At 41.8% G+C, this 21,048-nt stretch overlaps 1 protein-coding gene across 1 annotated transcript in view; it reads left to right on the forward strand.

Moving 5' to 3' along the window:
- The window catches only part of TBC1D19 (TBC1 domain family member 19), a 217,873-nt gene that overhangs the window by 130,495 nt on the left and 66,330 nt on the right, over positions 1–21,048 (forward strand). Inside the window, exon 13 of the mRNA XM_088482998.1 lies at positions 2,070–2,132. Within this exon, the coding sequence (XP_088339124.1) occupies positions 2,070–2,132 (63 nt within the window). The remainder of the gene's footprint in view (positions 1–2,069; positions 2,133–21,048) is intronic.

Below are 21,048 nucleotides of genomic sequence, written 5' to 3' on the forward strand. Positions count from 1 at the left end.
CCCTGATGGTAGCGATGGTCGTGACCATCGCGACCATCACCTGGCCGCTCGCTAAAGCTATGGGTGGTCACCCACAGGTATGCAAGCGGCCAGGAAGCCATCTTTAAAAAAAAACAGGGACGCCCTGATTCAGAGCGAGCGCTCTCAAAGAGCGTCCGGCTCTGAATCAGGCCTATAGTCCCCTGTTTTATATGGTTAAATGAACAAATGTAAAAGCTTGAGCTCAGCTAACTGGTGAACCATAAGCAAATAAACTTTGTTTTGTCCTGTCAGTTAAAGTGATACATCATCAGCAGGCAGAGGCCATTGCCAGGCAGTGGTCAAAACAGCCAACAGTATACATACACATACAATAACATACACATACCCAGGCCAGAAAACAGGACCTCAAGCAATGCCAGGTCTGGACATTGTTTTAAGGGTCACATTACTTTATTGTGCAAAAATATATTGCACTTGTGTGAGAAATTTCAGACCAGGTAGGCGCATTACCCAAAACTTCATTGATGCTGTAGCATAGTGCACTTTGTACTGTGCACTGTGGGACTCTATTATATATTTTTTTAATGTTTGTGAACATTGTAGCCAGCATTGACATCCTGAGACCATTCATGTATGGGGTTGCTTCTCAGGCAAGGGAGTGGGCTCACTCACAATTTTGCCTAAAAAAACACAGCCATGCATAAAGAATGGTACCAAAACATCCTCCAAGAGCAACTTTTCCCAACCATCCAAGAACAGTTTGGTGATGAACAATGCCTTTTCCAGCATGATGGAGCACCCTGCCATAAGGCAAAAGTGATAACTAAGTGGCTCTGGGAACAAAACATCTAAATTTTGGGTCCATGGCCAAGAAACTCCCCAGACCTTAATCCCATTGAGAACTTGTGGTCAGTCCTCAAGAGGCGGGAGGACAAACAAAAACCCACAAATTCTGACAAACTCCAAGCATTGATTAGGTAAGAATGGGCGGCCATCAGTCAGTATGTGGCCCAGAAGTTGATTGACAGCATGCCAGGGCGAATTGCAGAGGTCTTGAAAAAGAAAGGTCACCACTGCAAATATTGACTCAGTATACCATAGTAACATCTGACAAAAAGGTCTAAAACCACTGAAGCAGCAAACTTTGTGAAAACCAATATTTGTGTCATTCTCAAAACTTTTGGCCATGGCTGTAGACAATGTGCTGTATGAACGATATTGGTGAAAGATTTCCCTTGAACGTTCTGTAGTGCAGGACAAACGATATTGGGTGTACACACTGACAGATATCTTTTAGTGTAGTCATCTTGCCACTTGATGATATCGTCAGATTGGCCTGCATGTATGGACAACAAAAGACATCGTTAACAACCCGCGGGAGCGTGCATCATTGGTCGTTCACTGCATACACACTGAACGATATATCGTTAAACAATATCGTTATCGTCCATAAAAATAGTCTAGTGTGTATGCGGCATTAGTTGCAGTGCAGTGTGACTAAGACGCACCACGAGATTGCACTGATTAATTTAATAAGTGATCCTTGTATATCTAAGTGCTTTTGCCGCAGGTGCGTCTGTCTTTATGCTAATACTGCTACTGATCTTCCTGCTGAGACGCCCACAGGCAGCGGCGCTAATCCTTCTCGGGGCGTCTTTAGACGCACCATGCAAAACTATCGGTCACACTATTGAAGCTTGCAATAGCCCAATGGTATTTGCAATTTCTCCATCTAAACATGACATCCTGTGTCAGCAGGTCTGCAGTTTTAGATGCATTCGCTGTCGGCAATACGCCTGCGTCTGCCTAACCACCCCCGCGTTACTTCCCATCAACACTCGCTGTAATCCACGTCTCTTGCGTCCAGATTCATTCTGTGGATCCCGGCGGTAACCATGAAGACGCATATGCAGTGTGACTAAGACGCATGGGCAGGAACCATCGGCCAGCCGCAGGTGGCATAAACACAGCAACCATCTATGGATCTGGTCCTGTGTATTAATTATATGTGTTACAGTTATTGTAATGATGATGGCAAGATTTGGCGTCATGGTATTTTATTATTACTACCATTGGTTTCTTTACAGGATGTGAAGCTGACCGCTAGCAATGATGATTACTACTTTGTATTTGAAGATTATCTTTACCAGGTACGTCATACTGCAGTGTACGTCCCCTACTCGTATCCCTTATATGCTCACTATATGTAAAGTATATCCTGAGAAGCAGCATCAGTATGTGGTGGAGAAACCGCAATCGCTGATATCTCCTAGCAGATGGGATTGTGTTACTTCTGTAATCAGCGCTGCGCACATTCATATCTTCAGTGTAAATGAATGAAATATGCATCCATGAAAATATTGAAAGCCACATTCTGACTTCCATAGGAACTTGTACATTAGCATAAAGGTGGGAACATTGCCTTTAGCATCAGACAGGAAACGTGTGATAGCACCTTTAGGGGGAGATTTATTAAACCTTCTAAGGAGGACAAGTGGAAGTGTTGCCCATAGCAACCAATCAGATTAGAACTATCATTTTATAGAATGCACTAGATAAAAGATTACTACAATCTGATTGGTTGCTATGTTCAGTGCCTGTACTTGTCCTGTTTAGAATGTTTGAGAAATATCCTCCTTAGGCTTTAATATAGGAAATCTGCTTTTCCCTCTTCTTCTTTTTCCTGATCTCTCCAAACTTTGCATCACATCACTATATGGTGAATTGCATACATTTTGTAGTGCCTATACATTGTACATAATTATACATTGAGTCACAACGTCCTCCTATAACTGTATGTGCGCCATTCCCAGCATTGATCCACCAGAACTCGGAGGTGCTCACTCAGGCCATGGCGGTCACATGGTCACTAACCATGCAGCCACCTAGCTCACCCGACTGTGCGCATGATATTTCCTAATCTTGTATTCTCACTCGCAGCATGTCTATATTAGTACTGCACTTAGGTACCGTCTAAAATAGAAATGATGTAAGAGGGCTTTGTACTGGGACTTGGCAACTCTTGAACAAATGAAACAATTACAAAGCTGCAGTGTAATTAATTCTCTAAATTATAAGAATGAATAACTTTGTATGAGTAGTTCAGCATCAATTCCCAGGGCTGTTCTCACAGTGTGAATTTAATAACTCAGAGTAGAGAAGGAACGGGGAGACGCCTGCCATTTTCACCTCGGGTAATGCAGTAACTTTGAAGGGAACTAATATAAGTGAAATTACATGACTTCCCTGAAATTTCTGATGCTCGGAGTAAATTGCATTTTTGAGCTACTTAATGATGAATTTGATTGCAATGTCAACATAGATGTCATGGAAGAAAATGACAGTTTCTCCTTCCCCTTCTGTTTGATTAAATATAAATTAGTCACACACGTGGGATCTGTTACCCGGAGGAGATGAGGCGGCCTCTACACACTTGTACAAGAATAACCTTAATAAATACCATCTGTATGGTCTGATTTCTTCACATGTAAATGCCTCCTCTTTTCAACACAAACATAGGTCAACAGTCACATAATACCTCATGTATATTAACAAACTTTTCTCAGGATCTGAATAATGTCAAAAACTTTACTGCGTAGTTGGAATTAATAATTGTATTACATTTAAATATGTATTGAAGTATTGTACTTCCCAGTTAATGATCACAGTATCTCCATGGACCCAAGTAATTATTTAGAACACCATTTGGTAGGCTTTGCTGACATGGGCATTCATAGTCATAGCTACGTGTTTCCATACTGGGAAATGGATTGGAACACAAGGCGACCTGTAACCTAGCAGATATTGTGGCTAAAAGATATAGTTTATACCAAACAAGAGGAAAAGAAAAATGCAGCACTTTGAATCAACCCCATATTGTATTTCTATCATGTGCCGTGCCTTCAGCTCTGCCTATGGTATCCCGACATTGTGCATTTTTATACGCAGCTCTATGGCAGGTGCAGCCTCTCTGTCTGAGTGTATGGCCTACAATGTCAGCTGTTGAGCGTCTCTGTACGTAACCAATTTCCGCAACACGCCTGCAACAATCCCATAAGATGTAACATCTCCATGCGTCATTTTAGTCAGTTCCCCCCCCCTGCCTGTGTTTGTTACCTTCTACTCCTGTCTCTTCCACTTTCTGTGTCAGATACCTCTAACCACAGTGAGATCCACAACCACCTTTGTATCACCATGGCGTGGGTGGGGCAGTCATTTTCTGCTGGCTTCTATCTTGTCTGTTTTCCATCCCCGGCAAGATGGTGACTTCCTATCTTGTGCCGAACATAGTGGAATCAGGTCGTCATTGGCGGCCACTCGTACTGTACGTTAGCAGAACGCACCACTGTTATGACGGATTTTTAAGGATTGTTAGGAGCACAAAAGGTTCTGTGTGTTGCTCTGCAATCCCTGCGCAGTGAGTAAGGGAACACCAGAGCCCCCTTCCTCACAACAGAATTTACACTTGGAGACCTGCATGCATGCAGTGCGATCACATAGCATGGAGGTAACCCTCTGCATTTTGTAGACACTGCATTATTGCCCTCTGAGTGCCCTGATCAAAAGAGATTGCAGCTTTGTTCTGGCAGCTACGGCCATGGTAAAGGATAAATAAGCAGAAAGTAAATACTAAAAAAATGTAGAAAGCAGCACATTCAAAACTCTGATCTGAATCTCATTGAGGATCTACAGAATGATTTGAAAATTCCTGTAAAGAGCAATGCAGTAGAATTAGAAAGTGGAATAGGCTAGCTGCTAACGGTTCTACTGCTAAGGCCCGTATTCAATTAGAGACGTAAAGCCCGAATTGGCAAAAAGTTTTCGCCAGTTTCCAAAGTATCGACCTATGCAATTCCAGGACGTTTTCGTCTGGGTGAAAACTCCATAGGTAAAAAGAGGTAAAAAGTTTCTCCACCCAAAGGCAGGAGAAAAGATGTGAAAATCCCTATTTTTAAGTAAAAATGTGGGGACTTGGTTCAGAACCCTTTGGGCACCCCTCCCTAATGACTAATTAGGAAAAACATTTTTTTATCTTAATATCCACTAAAAAGGCATGTAAATCTTGGGGTAAAAATTTTAAAAGTATTTGAAAATGCGTTTTAAGTATTGGGTCGGGTATTTTGGGTGCTGTATGGATGGGACAGGTGTTTTTAGGATTACAGGTGGCTGCAGCAGTTGTTTTTTTTATAAAGTTTTTTTTAAAATGCACTTTATTAACTCCACAATATACTAGTACCCATTTAAATGAACCCCCAATTTAACTACAGCAATTATTTTTCACCAAAGAAATTGCTTTTATATCATTTTTTCACACTAATGCAAAAGTACATATAACACCCATTTGACTCACTCCAGGAACCCAAAATACTTTTATTACAGCTATTAATACACTTCTATATTGATTACCAGGGTCACTTACGCTTTTTTTGGGGTACAGACTTATTTCCCCCCAAAAAGCAGTTCTTTTCACTAGTTTCGCCATTCGCGACATTCGCACCTCTGCATTTTCGCCTGTTTTGCAATTGAATAGGGCGAAAAGCGGGACAGCGCAATGTGAAAGTACGCGATAACTTCACCTCAAAACAGGCGAATGAGGCGAAAACATCGCGCTATCGTGGATCTCTTTTTGACACTAATTGAATCGGCCCCTAAATGCCCATATCCACTACACAATATAAATGGACGACTGAATGATTAATCGTGCAGTGAAAATGATGGCAACGACCAGCGATGCGCGCTCCCGCTTGTCGTTGTCGGCATCTGTCATCGCCTGAACATACTGCCCAACCTGACGATATCGTCAGGTTGTGCATGTTCGGGGATGAGGGAGGATGCCTGCCCTGAACGTCATATCATTGAGTGTAGTGGGCACAATATCCACTGCACAGTATGATGAACGATAACAATGTCGTTATCGTTCAGTCGTTCATTAGTCGTATAGTGGATATGCACCTTTAGGGGTAAATTTACTAAAGTTAGAGTTTTTAGAAGTGAGTTTTAAAAGTGATGTTGCCCATAGCACCCAGTCAGATTCTAGCTGTTATCTTCTAGGAGGTGCTAGTTAAATGTTAAGTAGAATCTGATTGGTTGCTATGGGCAACATCACTTCTAAAAACTCTCACTTGAGTAAATTTACCCCTTAGTGTTAAAAAGGGATGAATCCTTATGTAATCAGTTTTTGTTTGTTTGTTAGATGTAATACAGAAAAAGGTTGTGGTTTTTTTTTTAGTTGGACGTTAAAGTATTTGTGCTTTGATTTCATGATGTATAAAAAGAGAAATGTAAATGAAGTCTTCTGTGTACTTTTCATTATTAAACAAACCTTTTTATACAAGTTTTTTTTTAGTCTTGGATAGATAAAGTGTCTATTTTATATCTGAGCTGTGTTTATGTTCCAGGAACATTTTTTAGATTATTGGAAGGCCCCTTAACTATTGTTATTTTACTTTTTAAGCACCATTCTATAAATAGTTTTGTTTCTTTTTTTTTTTTAAGCACTTGCATACATTTTTGTGAGTATTTTTGTCAATTTAGACATTCTCATTTTATAAATAGTTTTAAAGATGAGCTCAATTTACTATTTTCAGCTTGATAAATCCTACCTCTTTGTCTAAGGGAAGGAATATCTAACATTAACATGTATAACATTTGTATCTCCTCACAAATAAGCATTTTGCTGCTAGCGATGTTGTTAAAAAAAACTTTTTTAATTCTGCGAGTATAAATTTTCTCTCCAACAGTATCATATGTATTTCTAAGGTATTCTGGGTTTTGGAACATGGTTAGAAAAAGGTCTGTAGAAAAGTTTCTTTTGGTTCCGACATACATACGTATAGATACAATAGATTATTATTGTGACTGAAGCCAATATACTATGAGCATCCAGCGAAATACCAGCTGTAGGTGACTGTTGGCTGCACCAGCCAAGTGGTTTTGTTCTGGAGCAACCAGCACCGGGATATTTTGCTTGTACCTCAACATGGACCACACTAGGGTAGATGATTCATAACACCGCTCAAGACACATGAAGCAGAGAATAACATCCTAAAGCAAGCAGTCATTGCGGCTTATGCACGTTAACAGTTATTGGTTAGAAATCACCTGACAACAGAATCCCAGATTTTTGTCTGGGAGCAACTAATGTAAGTGCACATTTTTGTCGAAGAGTCTTAAATAGCTGCAACCTTGAATTTTGATGGCAAACTCAAAAGAGTGCAGGGGATTCCTCACCCAGATTTTCATGCAGTTAGAACTGAAAACAGTCGGATTAAAGTAGGACATTTAATCTCAATTCGGACTGGACAGGCATTGCCTTTGTCTATTCACAAGAAACATCACCTCCAGTGCCTCCGAAAGAGATTGAGCGAGGTGGTTGGCCAGTATGTTGGATTCTTGTAGCATAGACCAGAAAAAAAACAATGAAATTCTTCTTGCCTCTTTTCAAAGAGAATTTGTGGATATTAAAAGCGGGTTCACTTGCCAGGACTTTCACGCCTGCATTCAACTAAACAGAATCGGAAAACTGAGAGACGAGTTGATGACTTTGTTGTGTTTGCAGAAGCCATTTGAAGAAAGAGTGCATAGAATAAGAAAAACATGAAGAGGATCAGTGATCATTGGAACAATTCTTCCTCCTTTCTGAAATTTGAAGCTGTCCAGTGCCCTCTCCTGGAGAGTTTCTTCAATAGACACTGTGGGGGTCATTCAGAGTCAGTCGCAAGCGCTGAGCGCTCGCAACCAACTCTATGTTGCCCCACTGGGCATGCGCACGATGGAGCCGGCTCCGTCATGCGCATGCGCGAGACCCGGCTAGCGAGGATGCTCCATCGCTAGGGGTCTCGCAGCAGATGGGGTGAGCTGTCGATGGTGAGTGACAGCTCGCCCCGTTTGGGAGGCGGGCAGGGGGCGGCCGTTTGGGGGCGGCCCCACTGACATCATTGCTGATGTCAGTGGGGAGCTTCCTGCTTGATCAGAGCAGGAAGCTCCCTGTGGCTAACGAGTGCCCAGACCCAACCTTAGGGTCTGGTCGTAAGCCCTGAGACCATCGCGACCATCACCCATGTCGGTCGCTAGTTCACCACAGCTTAGCTATCGACAAGAAGGCAGTCATTCAGGATGCAAGCGGCTGCCCTGATTCAGTGCGACTGCTTGCAACTAACGACCGCCTCTGAATGAGGTCCTGTGTCTTGGAGGATTTCATAGATTTGGACTTCACAAGATTGTTCTCAGAAGCTGTGGACTGATGTCCTATTATGCCAGAACTGGTAACCCAAAAGACCAGGGGCTGATGTATGTCGATTCCAGTCACTGAGATATCAGTGTGTGCCATCCACACCCCAAAGAGCCCAATCATCACGAGTTACCCCTTGTTCTACATGCATAAACCAGTGATGGATTGAAAGGCTAAAAAGGAGTGGGACTAGTCCTGGCAGATCACTTCAATACAACCAGAAAAAGCAGCAATGGCATGTGTTTCTATCAAAAAATAGAAGTCCAGACCAATAAGGCTGCCTAAAGAATACCAGGGGTTCAGCAAAGTCTTTGGCAAATATCAGGCTCTGACAATACCATTCCACAGAGAATGGGGGTTCAAGTTCAGAAAATGGGATCCCCTGGATTAGCATACCTAAACTGCTTTAGAAAATCAGTAAACTTGTTCAGAACAAGCAAACTAATTTAACACTTAGGCCCGTATTCAATTTGAAGCGAAAAGACTGAGGTTGGACTCGCCATCATCTCTGTTTTTCTAGGGTAAAAAGTATCGGGCGCGTGCCCGCTTATCCCCGCATTCAATTAGGAATCGGCGAAAACGGGACCTGATGGAAAGGTAAGTATCAAAGTCCTGTCACTTTTGGGGAAATCTGCCTATCACCCCCCCAAAAGATGGTCTGACATGGGGGATCACTATAGGTACCCCAGAATTGGCCTGCTAAAGGTAATTGGGGTTTTTAAACAGCCACGGCAGGTGCATTAACTGTGTCTTTGAAGAAGTGGTGAAGAATAGCATTTAGCAAATAACTAGTCCCATCAAATTTGGGGTACATTAAACTGGGTGCAAGCATACTTTTAAGTCCCTAAAGTGATTTTTAAAAAATTCTTCAAAAATCCACCTGCCGCAACCACCCGCATAATAGAAAACACCTGCCGCATACTTGGGGACCCCCCCTGAGTCTGTTTCGCTACTTTTTAAGTTTGTTCCCCATTTTTTTTTTTTTTGCCCCCAATATGAAACTACTTTTTGGGAGAGGTCCTATGCTAATTTTTTTTTTTTTTAAATGTTGACACACATTTCAAAGGCTGCAGAGTACTTTTTATATGTCAGTACCCCAAAACCCCAATTCTGCACTTTTCTCGCCACCTTATCCACGTTATTTTACAAAGACTTTTTGCACCTGCGAAAAGTGTTTGAAATTGAATATGGGGATAAGTGAAAATTACGTCATAACTGATTTTTCACTCCAAACTGAATATGGCCCTATAACTGCTGCTACTTACTACTAGAACACTTTTTAACAATTAGGAGTCTATGTATTAAGCCGTGGATAGAAATAAAGTACTAACCAATCAGCTCTTAACTGTCATTATTCAAACAAAGCCTCTAAGATGACAGTTATTAGCTGATTGGTTGTAAAAGTTGGAACTTCCTTTGTCCGCTAGAACTTCAAGAGTCTTGTTATATTGTTTAACGACTTCTACTTCGTTCCTCATGATTCTTCCTGCTCCAAACCATCAACTTCAACTTTGTCCCTTATGATCCATCCTCTCAGGACTAAGTGGCTTGGCTGTTTATGGCACCGATAGCCATCCCAGCTAAGTGGTTCTCTGCTGAGGGCAACTAACACCATAATATACATTTTCATGAGGAGTTTCATGTTATTCCCATGAAATTACACTAAAGGTGGAATTCAGTTACACCCGATATTTTTTTTTTTTAATGGGCAAATAAAACGGGATTATAACGCTTGAATTGCCTTTGTGCAATTCAGTTAGATTATTTTTTATTTGGTGAAAAAATTATCTGTATTCGGGTGAATACACATAGGATTCGTAATAAGTTCAAAGATCCTATGTGTTAATGCCTGCGCCTGCCCAAAAACAGATAGTTATCTGTATTTTTTCTTATTTCGGAGCCTGCTCAGCTCCTGAAAAGAAATGCCCAATAAGCAGCTGTCAGCAGCCCAGTACACGCTGATGTGTGCTGGGCTGCAGTGGGATCAGGGAGACTGCTGCCGCTAATTAGCAGCAGCAGTCTTCTCTCCTCCGCCTGTGTGGGGATGGGGGGGAATGATCAGTGACCCCTCTGGATTTCCCCTGACTGAGGGGTTCACAGTGCTGCCCTCCTCAGCGCCGCTGGAAATAGTTTTTTTCTAATGGGGCATGGCCACACCTCCCGCGATTAGGCCACGTCCCCGATAAGTGCTGGCTTCTGGGCTAATTGAATTAGCCCAGGGGATCAATTAGCCGGCAGTAAAGTACAGCTGTTAATTGAATTCCCCCTTACACTCAATTTGCTTTTCAAGGGTCTGGTGTATTGAGTGAGGTGTACTCCATAGCATGGAAATGTAATGTAATGTAAAGTAAACATATTGTACACCAAGGAAGGATCAGTGGGCAAATCCTCTGAAATCTGAATCTAATATGGTTGTTAATGCAGAAGATAAATAATGTCCCCCAACTCCTGGTTACGTAGTCATTCAGTGTAACTTCCAACTTTTAGGATAAGACTGTAAGGGGTATATTTACTAAGAATCATGTCTGGACGAGATTGCATTCCTGTGCGTGTTTTCCCTGATTTTGAAACACACAGATTTACTAAAGGCAAACACGCGTGTATAAACATGATTCTATCCTCAAAACACGGCCGAACACATATATGAAACAGAAAGCAATACACCATCGAACCAACTTGCAGGTACTTTCCATAGACAGGAATACAACATGGGGATTTACAAAGAATTGTGTTTGCAAACACGATCAAACTTGGAGCAAATTCGGGCCAAAATAGAAATTTTAAATAGACTACCACCTCAGCAGCGTGTTCAGCAGAAGCACTGCACAGATCACACTGATCTGTGCCATGCTTCTGTGCTATAGTTGTAATAAAGGGTTAAAATTTAAGGAAATAAAACCCCAAAGCATAACCAGTCTTTGACCTCTGAGCCCGTTCTGGTACAGATAAATCAGGGAAAAACCGATGTGGGGTTCCCCCTATTTTCCTTTAACCAGCACTGGGCTGAATCAGCCGGGTTGGTAATGCCCTTCAGTGTGCAGAGCTAAGCGGAGTGGGACCGTCAACCTAGTGCTCAGAGGGGGACTTCAGTTTCTCTCTGAGCACTGTTTTATTTGTAGTTCCTCAATGAAAGGTATTATGGAGCGCACCAAGGACATATGATGTCTCCGCTGTACGGGGACTTCACAACTCTTCTCTATGAGAGCTGTCACTTGGGAGGAAATGTATCAAGCAGTGAAAAGGGTAAGTGGACCAGTGGAGACGTTGCCCATAGCAACCAATCAGCTTTGAGGAAGCATTTATCAAGTACATTCTATAAAATGATAGGTAGAAGCTGATTGGGTGCTATGGGCAACTTCTCCACGGGTCCACTTCTTTACTCTTTTGACCGCTGGATATATATTCCCCATAGTGCTGGGAAGGATGTGAGAGAGAAATCACACGTGTGGAAGTCATATTCTCCTTAATTAATGTACTGACGTTACTTAGGGGCACATTTATCAATGATATTTTAAGGGATTTCCTCCTAAAATAGCTCTTTTTGGGGGATACCTGCAAAAAATAAGCATCCCAATATGCAAGAAGGGGAAACCACAGCAGATATCGCAGATACAGTATCTGCTGTGGTCCCTCAGTATTCATTCACTATAGCAACTCCTATAGTTCCTTAAGGGGCTGCTTAACTGGCAAAATTACCAAGCTCTGGAATGCCCCAGAAGCTAATGCCATCTTCAGGTGGCGTTTGTCATTGTAGCCTATGGGCTACATAATGCTCATATTTCCAACATCAGTTGCCGGTGCTTGCGCAGTAGCGCAGCATAGGTCCAGAGCAGGAAATAAAGTGTTGACCTATGCGACCGCTCTACTTCTTACTGATCGCTGAGAAGGGCTTTTATCGGAGCCCCAGTCCTGGCAAGTCAGAGATGATACATTTATGCAAACAAGTATTCCTTATTTCCACGAATTGCGGTGATAAGGAATCTTCATTTTCGGGGTTATTTATTAATATGTCCCTTTAGAGTGCAGGTGAAGTGGCAACAATTAAACAGCAAAGCATCCTGAGACCATTCATGTGTGGGGTTGCTTCTCAGCCAAGGGAGTGGGCTCACTCACAATTTTGCCTAAGAACACGGCTATGATTAAAGAATGAATAAAGAATGGTACCAAAACATCCTTCACAAGCAACTTCTCCCAACCATCCAAGAACAGTTTGGTGACTAACAATGCCTTTTCCAGCATGATGGAGCACCTTGCTATAAGGCAAAAGTGATAACTAAGTGGCTCGGGGAACAAAACATCGAAATTTTGGGTCCATGGCCAGGAAACTCCCCAGACCTTAATCCCATTGAGAACTTGTCAATCCTCAAGAGGCGGGAGAACAAACAAAACCCCACAAAGTCTGACAAACTCCAAGCATTGATTAGGTAAGAATGGACGGCCATCAGTCAGTATGTGGCCCAGAAGTTGATTGACAGCATGCCAGGGCGAATTGCAGAGGTCTTGAAAAAGAAGGGTCAAAACTGCAAATATTGTCTCTTTGCCTAAACTTAATGTAATTGTCAATAAAAGCCTTTAACCCTTATGAAATGCTTGTCATTTTACTTCAGTATACCCTAGTAACATCTGACAAAAAGGTCTAAAAACACTGAAGCAGCAAACTTTGTGAAAACCACTACTTGTGTCATTCTCAAAACTTTTGGCCATGCTGTATTATAATAAAATGATGTACATTAAGGTAGCTTATACTAATACCACTTGTGGCTGCAATATTCGATTAGGTAGTATTACCCATATAAGTCCAAGTCTGCCTTCTCACTATTCAGTAAACCTGGGTACACACTGGTGCCCGTCGACTAGTGTGTACCAGCGATATGTCTGTGAACGACGTCGTTCACAGACAAATCGTGTCGGCTAAGCTGCACAGCCGATGGATAGTTATATCTGCAGATATATCTATCCATCAGCGAGTGTGTACAGGCGATCAGCTGTACACATGCAGCGGCACAGGCTGATTAAGGAAACAAAGTAACTATTTCAACTTGCCGGAGAGCACTTCATATATTATAATCTATCTCTCCATTACGCAGGAGACTTTATACAGCCTTACTGAATAGTGAGAAGGCTGGCTTGGACTTATATGGGTAATTACTTAAATACTACCTAATCAAATATTGCAGCCACAAGTGGTATTATTAGAAGCTACTTTAATGTACATGTTTTTATTCTAATATATTTGCATACTTGCTATATGTTATGTGTGTTTCTGTTTGTGTCTATTAAACATGAGAGAAGCCTCGTAGAGGAATCTTATTTTGAATCAAGTGATACCAACATATGTTATACATTTATAATATACTATTTTATATATGTAAACTCCACCCACTAGCGCAATCCATCTCTGTGGATTTTGGAAATGATTATTAATATAACTACTTTGTGGAAATGATTACAAATAGCACCATTACGACAAGCCTCCTGAATCCAAGGAGAATAGCTGATCTATAAATATAAATAATTGTGAGCTGCTGAGGCATTACATTAATAGTCTATTAAGACATTATTATTGCTCTAACTGACTGGATGTATGACAAATGAATACATTCTATATGATAACAGCACCAGAGAGAGGCAACAGCCATTGATTTCACTCTAACATGTATTTAGATGGATATAAGCATTTTAGGAGATATTAATAAAGGTTACACTTATTATAATATTGGATCCCTGGAGGGTTTTATTGTAACTAAATGTTATAGAAGTAATTCAATCATTCTGTGAGCGCCCTATATAGGAAAACTTTTTTTTCTTTTTGTTCTGTTATATGTTCAATTTATCCCTGGTGCACCTCCCCAAGAGAGAGAAACATATTTATATTAGAGATGAGCGGGTTCGGTTTCCAGAGATCCAAACCCACCTGAATTTAGCAGAACCGAGTCGGATCCAAGCAGGCTCTGAGTTTCCTGCCTGACTCGGATCTCGAAACCGAGGCAAAACGATAGAGTCTGAAATCTCGCTGATCAATGTAGTATATAAGGGACCATGCGACGGATGCCATTTCACTCCAGCTGTGGAGCTTGAACAGGGAGAGTGGGTAGTCTAGGGTTGGGAGAGGTGCTGTCTGCTGTGTCCTGGGCTTTGACTGCTGATCCATTCTGGGCTGGTGCCTGTGACAGCTGTCACTGTGCTGTCTGCTGTGTCCATCTGGGCTGTTGCAGATCCATCTGTGCTGTCTGCTTTGACCTGGGCTGGTGTTTTTTATGTCTGCTGTGTCCATCTGGGCTGGTGCAGATTCAGAACTGTAGATACATCTGGGCTGGTGCTGTGTCCATCTGGGCCCAAGTTCTGGACTCAAAAAAAAAAAAAAATAGTAAAAAAAAATAAAAAATCAAAGTGTCGTTTATATTTTTCTGTGTGTGTATGTGCGTGCGTGCGTGTTAGGCTTAACCGCAGTACCGCAAAAGATCCAGCCAGCAACTCAAGTTGCAAGCTAGTGCTGCCCGACTCCAGTCATGCTAAAAAAAAAAAAAACTCAAGCAAAGTGTCTATTATATTTTTCTGTATGTGTGTGCGTGCATGTTAGGCTTGACCGCAGTACCGCACAAGATCCAGCCAGCAACGCAAGTTGCAACCTAGTGCTGCCCGACTCCAGTCGGGCTAAAAAAAAAAAAATCAATCAAAGTGTCTTTTATATTTTTCTGTGTGTGTGTGCGTGCGTGTTAGGCTTAACCGCAGTACCGCACAACATCCAGCCAGCAATGCAAGTTGCAAGCTAGTGCTGCCTGACTCCAGTCGTGCTAAAAAAAAAAAAAAAATCAATCAAAGTGTCTTTTATATTTTTCTGTGTGTGCTTGCGTGTTAGGCTTGACCGCAGTACCGTACAAGATCCAGCCAGCAATGCAAGTTGCAAGCTAGTGCTGCCCGACTCCAGTCGGGCTAAAAAAAAAAAATACGTCAGTGTCTTTTATATTTTTCTGTGTGTGTGTGTGTGCGTGCGTGTTAGGCTTAACCGCAGTACCGCACAAGATCCAGCCAGCAACGCAAGTTGCAACCTAGTGCTGCCCGACTCCAGTCGGGCTAAAAAAAAAAAAATCAATCAAAGTGTCTTTTATATTTTTCTGTGTGTGTGTGTGTGTGTGTGTGTGCGTGCGTGTTAGGCTTAACCGCAGTACCGCACAACATCCAGCCAGCAATGCAAGATGCAAGCTAGTGCTGCCCAACTCCAGTCGGGCTGAAAAAAAAAATCCGTCAAAGTGTCTTTTATATTTTTCTGTGTGTGTGTGTGTGTGCGTGTTAAGCTTAACCGCTGTACCGCACAAGATCTACTTGTGACACTGCTTCAAGACCGCAGAAAATATGCAGGGCTGTCACATGACAGGAGAGCAAGGCCAAGAACCACATGTTGTAGCTGCCACCAGCAGTGCAAGGCCGTTAATTTCCTCTTCCTGTATGAAGGCCCATGCCCCAGGGCTTAAGTCATGCCATCGATAAGGTAAAGCTACTACCGAAGTTAAGAAAAAAAAATTTAAAGGAAATTTGCCTTTAGATAAACAAAAAGTTGGCAATATGCCATTCACTACACGAAGTGGCAAGGAAAGGATAAGGCCTTGGCCTTTCTTTATGAAGACTGCTGGTTCTGATTCTGATAGCCCTTCGGGGAAAAAACAACTGTGTGCCCTGAGAAATTCGAAATCACAAATCCCTGAGGAGAGTGCAAGTGTGTCCGCGGTTGCCATGTGTGAGCCAGACCTAAATACTAGTGTACTGGAGGATCCTCCAAGTTCCAACATTTGTGTGCCCTCTGGAAATGTGGGGAAGGGCAGTCAACATCTTGCAGACGTAGTCTGTGAGGATGCTTCTGTAGAATTGCACATGGAGGAGGAGGATATTTTGGTAGTCGAAGGTACTAAGGATGAGGAGGATTACGATGTTGGTGATGAGGATGTTGATGCCGAGGATGTCCTTTGTGAAAGTAAGGCAACAGCTGTTGCCCATGGATTGAAAAAGCCAAAGCCCATTGTTGTCATGCCAGGGCAAAAGATAAAAAAAATTCACTTCTCACGTGTGGAATTATTTCCACCCCAATCCGGACAACAGTTGTCAAGTCATATGTAACCATTGCAAAGCAATAGTGAGTCTAGGGAGGGACCTAAACCACCTAGGAACCTCCTTCTTGTTACGTCACTTTGGAGTACATTCATCAAATATCAAAGTGTATGTCTCCAAGTTCCAAAACTCAAAAGGTAACAAGTCCAGTGTCACCTACCTGCTCCCTCTCTGTGGGATGCAAGTGCCTTCGATCTCCAACACCAACATCTGCATCATCATCAACATCCTCATTCGTGATCGGAAGTAATTAAAAAAAAATTTGACTATTAAACAGTCCTTTGATAGAGGAAGTAAGTATAACAGCTGTCACCCAGTTTCACAGCGGATCACTGACGACATGACGGCTGTGCTAGTGTTAAATGGTGAAATAATAAAAAATGAGGATGATAGTGTGGAGGAAGTGCAGAAGGAGGATGAGCGAGAAATTTGTGTCCTATCTGACGCTAATGTAGATGTTGATGATAAGGATGTGGTTTGCGTAAATCAGCCACCAGTAACAGCAGTTCTTGCTAATGATAAAAAGAAAGCCAGAAAAGCAACGTCTTGGGTGTGGAATTATTTGAATCTGAATTCTGACAACAGTTGTGAAGGCATTTGTTCTATTTGTAAAGCCACAGTTAGCAGAGGAAGGGACGTTAACCATCTAGGCACCTCCTCCCTGTTACGTCATTTGCAGCGAGTTCATGCAATTTGTTTAACAAAATTATAATTTGTAAATTAATAATAAGCAGTCCAGTATCAGCTACCAGCAGTTTGGACCAGCACATGCAATCTCCACAACCAACACCATCATCAACCTCTTCCTTAATAATTGAAGGTAGTCCTTTCAAAAAATGTTTTGTGGGGGCCCAAACAAACCAAGAGTTCAGCCACGAAAGTGTCAGTCCTAGTGGCTAAAGTGCTTGGTTTGTTAAACTGTGCATGTCCTTTTTAATATCCCACATAAGAGTGGGTCGGAAGGACAATTCCATCTTGCACCTCTTTCCTTTACATTTGGCACAATTTGGGGCATTGCCGACTGACATTATTATAGTTTATTAAACTGCCATCCTGTCTGCCACTGCTGTGTGGCAATGTTTCATAGATGTCCTATATTTTTTTAAACTGCCGTGCATTTGTGCCGCTGCTCTGTTGCTTACTTTAGCCAGCCAGCTCGCTGCAGCCTTTGGCCTGTTTTGGTGAAAAATAGTGAAATCAATATTGTGAGCTGTGAGGTGGTTAAAAATGCCTAGAAATGTCTGAAAATTATTGTTATTAAGGTTAATAATACTGTAGGAACAAAAACAGGCCCAAATGATGTGGTTTTAGCTGTTTATATAATTTTTTGGAAAAAATACAGATCCAAAACCAAAACCTAAAAACAAAACACCAAGGGAAAAAAATCCAAACCCAGATTCAGATCCAAAACCAGGGGAGATCCAGATCCAAAACCAAAACACAAGGGGTCGGCGCACATCTCTAATTTATATAGACATATTTGTGGCAATGGATGATTATAGTATAATAAAGGGCCTGTGTGAACATTTTATTTTCTATGTTCTATGTTATGGACAGTATCAGATAATAAAGGTTTTAGTACAGTTTATATTAATGGATGTAAAGTAAGTGTTTCATTATCTGTTGTTTGTGCTTAGCATTTTATACACGTTTTATCTGTATACTGTACGTATAAGTTCAGACATAAATATTGTGATGTAACCATCTCTTGAGTGACACGGATTAGAGGAGGATATCTCATTGATCGCTGCTATCCTTTTGTTATTGTTATCATCTGGTTCTTGGTCTATGACTCCAGAATGATTTGCAAAGGAACCTCACAGCATATTGCTGTTTGTGCTTTTATTTCCAGCAGGAAGAAATACCAATGCAATATAGCGCTGTTGATTAGTACTGAAAGCTTAGCTTTATACTATTACGTTTCAGCACAATGTGTTTTGTTCAGTGGCTTTGATTTGCTATTGGCAAATTTGATCTTGCAGGAAATTGGACTGGTTAGAGTACACAGCTGCCTAAAATAGTGCATTTAAGGAAACTTTCAGTGTTGTTTTTTTAGCTGTGAAAACTGCAACCCAGCTCTCCCACAACATCTACCTGTAGCATTGGGTAACTTTAAGGGAAAACTTGTCTCCAGTTACCAGCTTGGGAGGCCTTAAGGGGCCTATCCATTATACGACTTTGTGAAGAATCCGACCAAAACCTGGGCTAACTATGGGCCTGATGCAGTATACACCATTTAGCATAGTGTATCCAGTGTGAAATCACTCTGTGCATATGCAGATGTGCATGTATCTAGCTCTCACAACAGCCTGGGTTAGGGAAGGTGCATTATAATGTAAGCAGAGTGCTGTAAGGGCCCATTTGTGCAATTGTGGACACATGCAGACAGGGACACAGGCATATACACATGAGAAAGCCATATGGTTAGCGGATGGTCAAGGGCAGGTGCAAATAGCAGCACTATCGATCCGATGTGATAGGCTGTTTGCAAATGCAGCGGAGACACTTATTGATACTCAATAGTGAAAGCATATTTTGCAAACTAAACAAATGTCTATAAATGTGAGTATATCCGTCTGCCATGTGTGTACTCACACACTCGAGCGAAGGAGACGCTGTGGCTTTTTGCAGATCACTCTATAATTTTTAATTTCTGAGTAAGTTTAACATGGTTTTAACTTAAAATGTGGTCACCATTTATTCTTTTTTCTTTTTTTTCTCCACCTGGACGTTATACTTCCGCTACTTGCACACCCTGCCAGTTGTAACCTACGCAGTGCGCCCCAGATGGCTGCCTCGGATGGTTAATTCCTGGGCAGGATGAACAAACACGTGGATCTATTCATTCAGTGCATTTCATATTTCAAATGTTTCAGTCACCCGTAAATCTCATGCCCGAACTGCAGCTCTGTTTGCTGTATTTACTATTCCCTGTTTTGTAAAATGTACTTCCACCCCACTGTATGCTATACCGGTGTGCTATACATCCACTGTATGCTATACTGGTGTGCTATACCTCCACTGTATGATATACTGGTGTGCTATACCTCCAATGTATGATATACTGGTGTGCTATACCTCCACTGTATGCTATACCGATGTGCTATACATCCACTGTATGATATACTGGTGTGCTATACCTCCAATGTATGATATACTGGTGTGCTATACATCCACAGTATGCTATACTGGTGTGCTATACATCCACTGTATGCTATACTGGTGTGCTATACCTCCACTGTATGATATACTGGTGTGCTATACCTCCAATGTATGATATACTGGTGTGCTATACCTCCACTGTATGATATACTGGTGTGCTATACCTCCACTGTATGATATACTGGTGTGCTATACATCCACTGTATGATATACTGGTGTGCTATACATCCACTGTATAATATACTGGTGTGCTATACCTCCACTGTATAATATACTGGTGTGCTATACCTCCACTGTATGCTATACTGGTGTGCTATACATCCACTGTATGATATACTGGTGTGCTATACCTCCACTGTATGATATACTGGTGTGCTATACCTCCAATGTATGATATACTGGTGTGCTATACCTCCAATGTATGATATACTGGTGTGCTATACCTCCAATGTATGATATACTGGTGTGCTATACCTCCACTGTATGCTATACTGGTGTGCTATACCTCCAATGTATGATATACTGGTGTGCTATACCTCCACTGTATGATATACTGGTGAGCTATACCTCCAATGTATGATATACTGGTGTGCTATACCTCCAATGTATGATATACTGGTGTGCTATACCTCCAATGTATGATATACTGGTGTGCTATACCTCCAATGTATGATATACTGGTGTGCTATACCTCCACTGTATGATATACTGGTGAGCTCTACCTCCAATGTATGATATACTGGTGTGCTATACCTCCAATGTATGATATACTGGTGTGCTATACCTCCAATGTATGATATACTGGTGTGCTATACCTCCAATGTATGATATACTGGTGTGCTATACCTCCATTGTATGCTATACTGGTGTGCTATACATCCACTGTATGATATACTGGTGTGTTATACCTCCAATGTATGATATACTGGTGTGCTTAACCTCCACTGTATGCTATACTGGTGTGCTATACCTCCACTGTATGATATACTGGTGTGCTATACCTCCAATGTATGATATACTGGTGTGCTATACCTCCAATGTATGATATACTGGTGTGCTATACCTCCACTGTATGCTATACTGGTGTGTTATACCTCCAATGTATGATATACTGGTGTGCTATACCTCCACTGTATGCTATACTGGTGTGTTATACCTCCAATGTATGATATACTGGTGTGCTATACCTCCACTGTATGCTATACTGGTGTGCTATACATCCACTGAAGTGCATCCTCCATGGGCAGAATGTACTTCATATGGATCTATTCACAAAGGGTATATCATACTGCCACACATGTGTCACTTTTCCCATATATTCCTTGGGTCCTTGTATGGTTTATCACCCACAGTGTAACCTTAGTAGTGCGCCCACCATGGCTGCCTCACCTGGTACACTCGTGAATGGGATGAAATATACATGGACCTGACTACTATGTTGGGACCCTACTCCTAGCATCAGGATGCTGCAACCACCCATTTTGTGTTATCTCTTCTAGGCGTAACCTATTCCACTCAGGGTAATCCTACGTAGTGCGCCCAAGACGGCTGCTTCATTTGGTACCTTTGTG

This window comes from Taudactylus pleione, unplaced genomic scaffold, assembly GCF_031769625.1.
Source record: "Taudactylus pleione unplaced genomic scaffold, aTauple2 ptg000302l, whole genome shotgun sequence".
Classification (NCBI taxonomy): domain Eukaryota; kingdom Metazoa; phylum Chordata; class Amphibia; order Anura; family Myobatrachidae; genus Taudactylus; species Taudactylus pleione.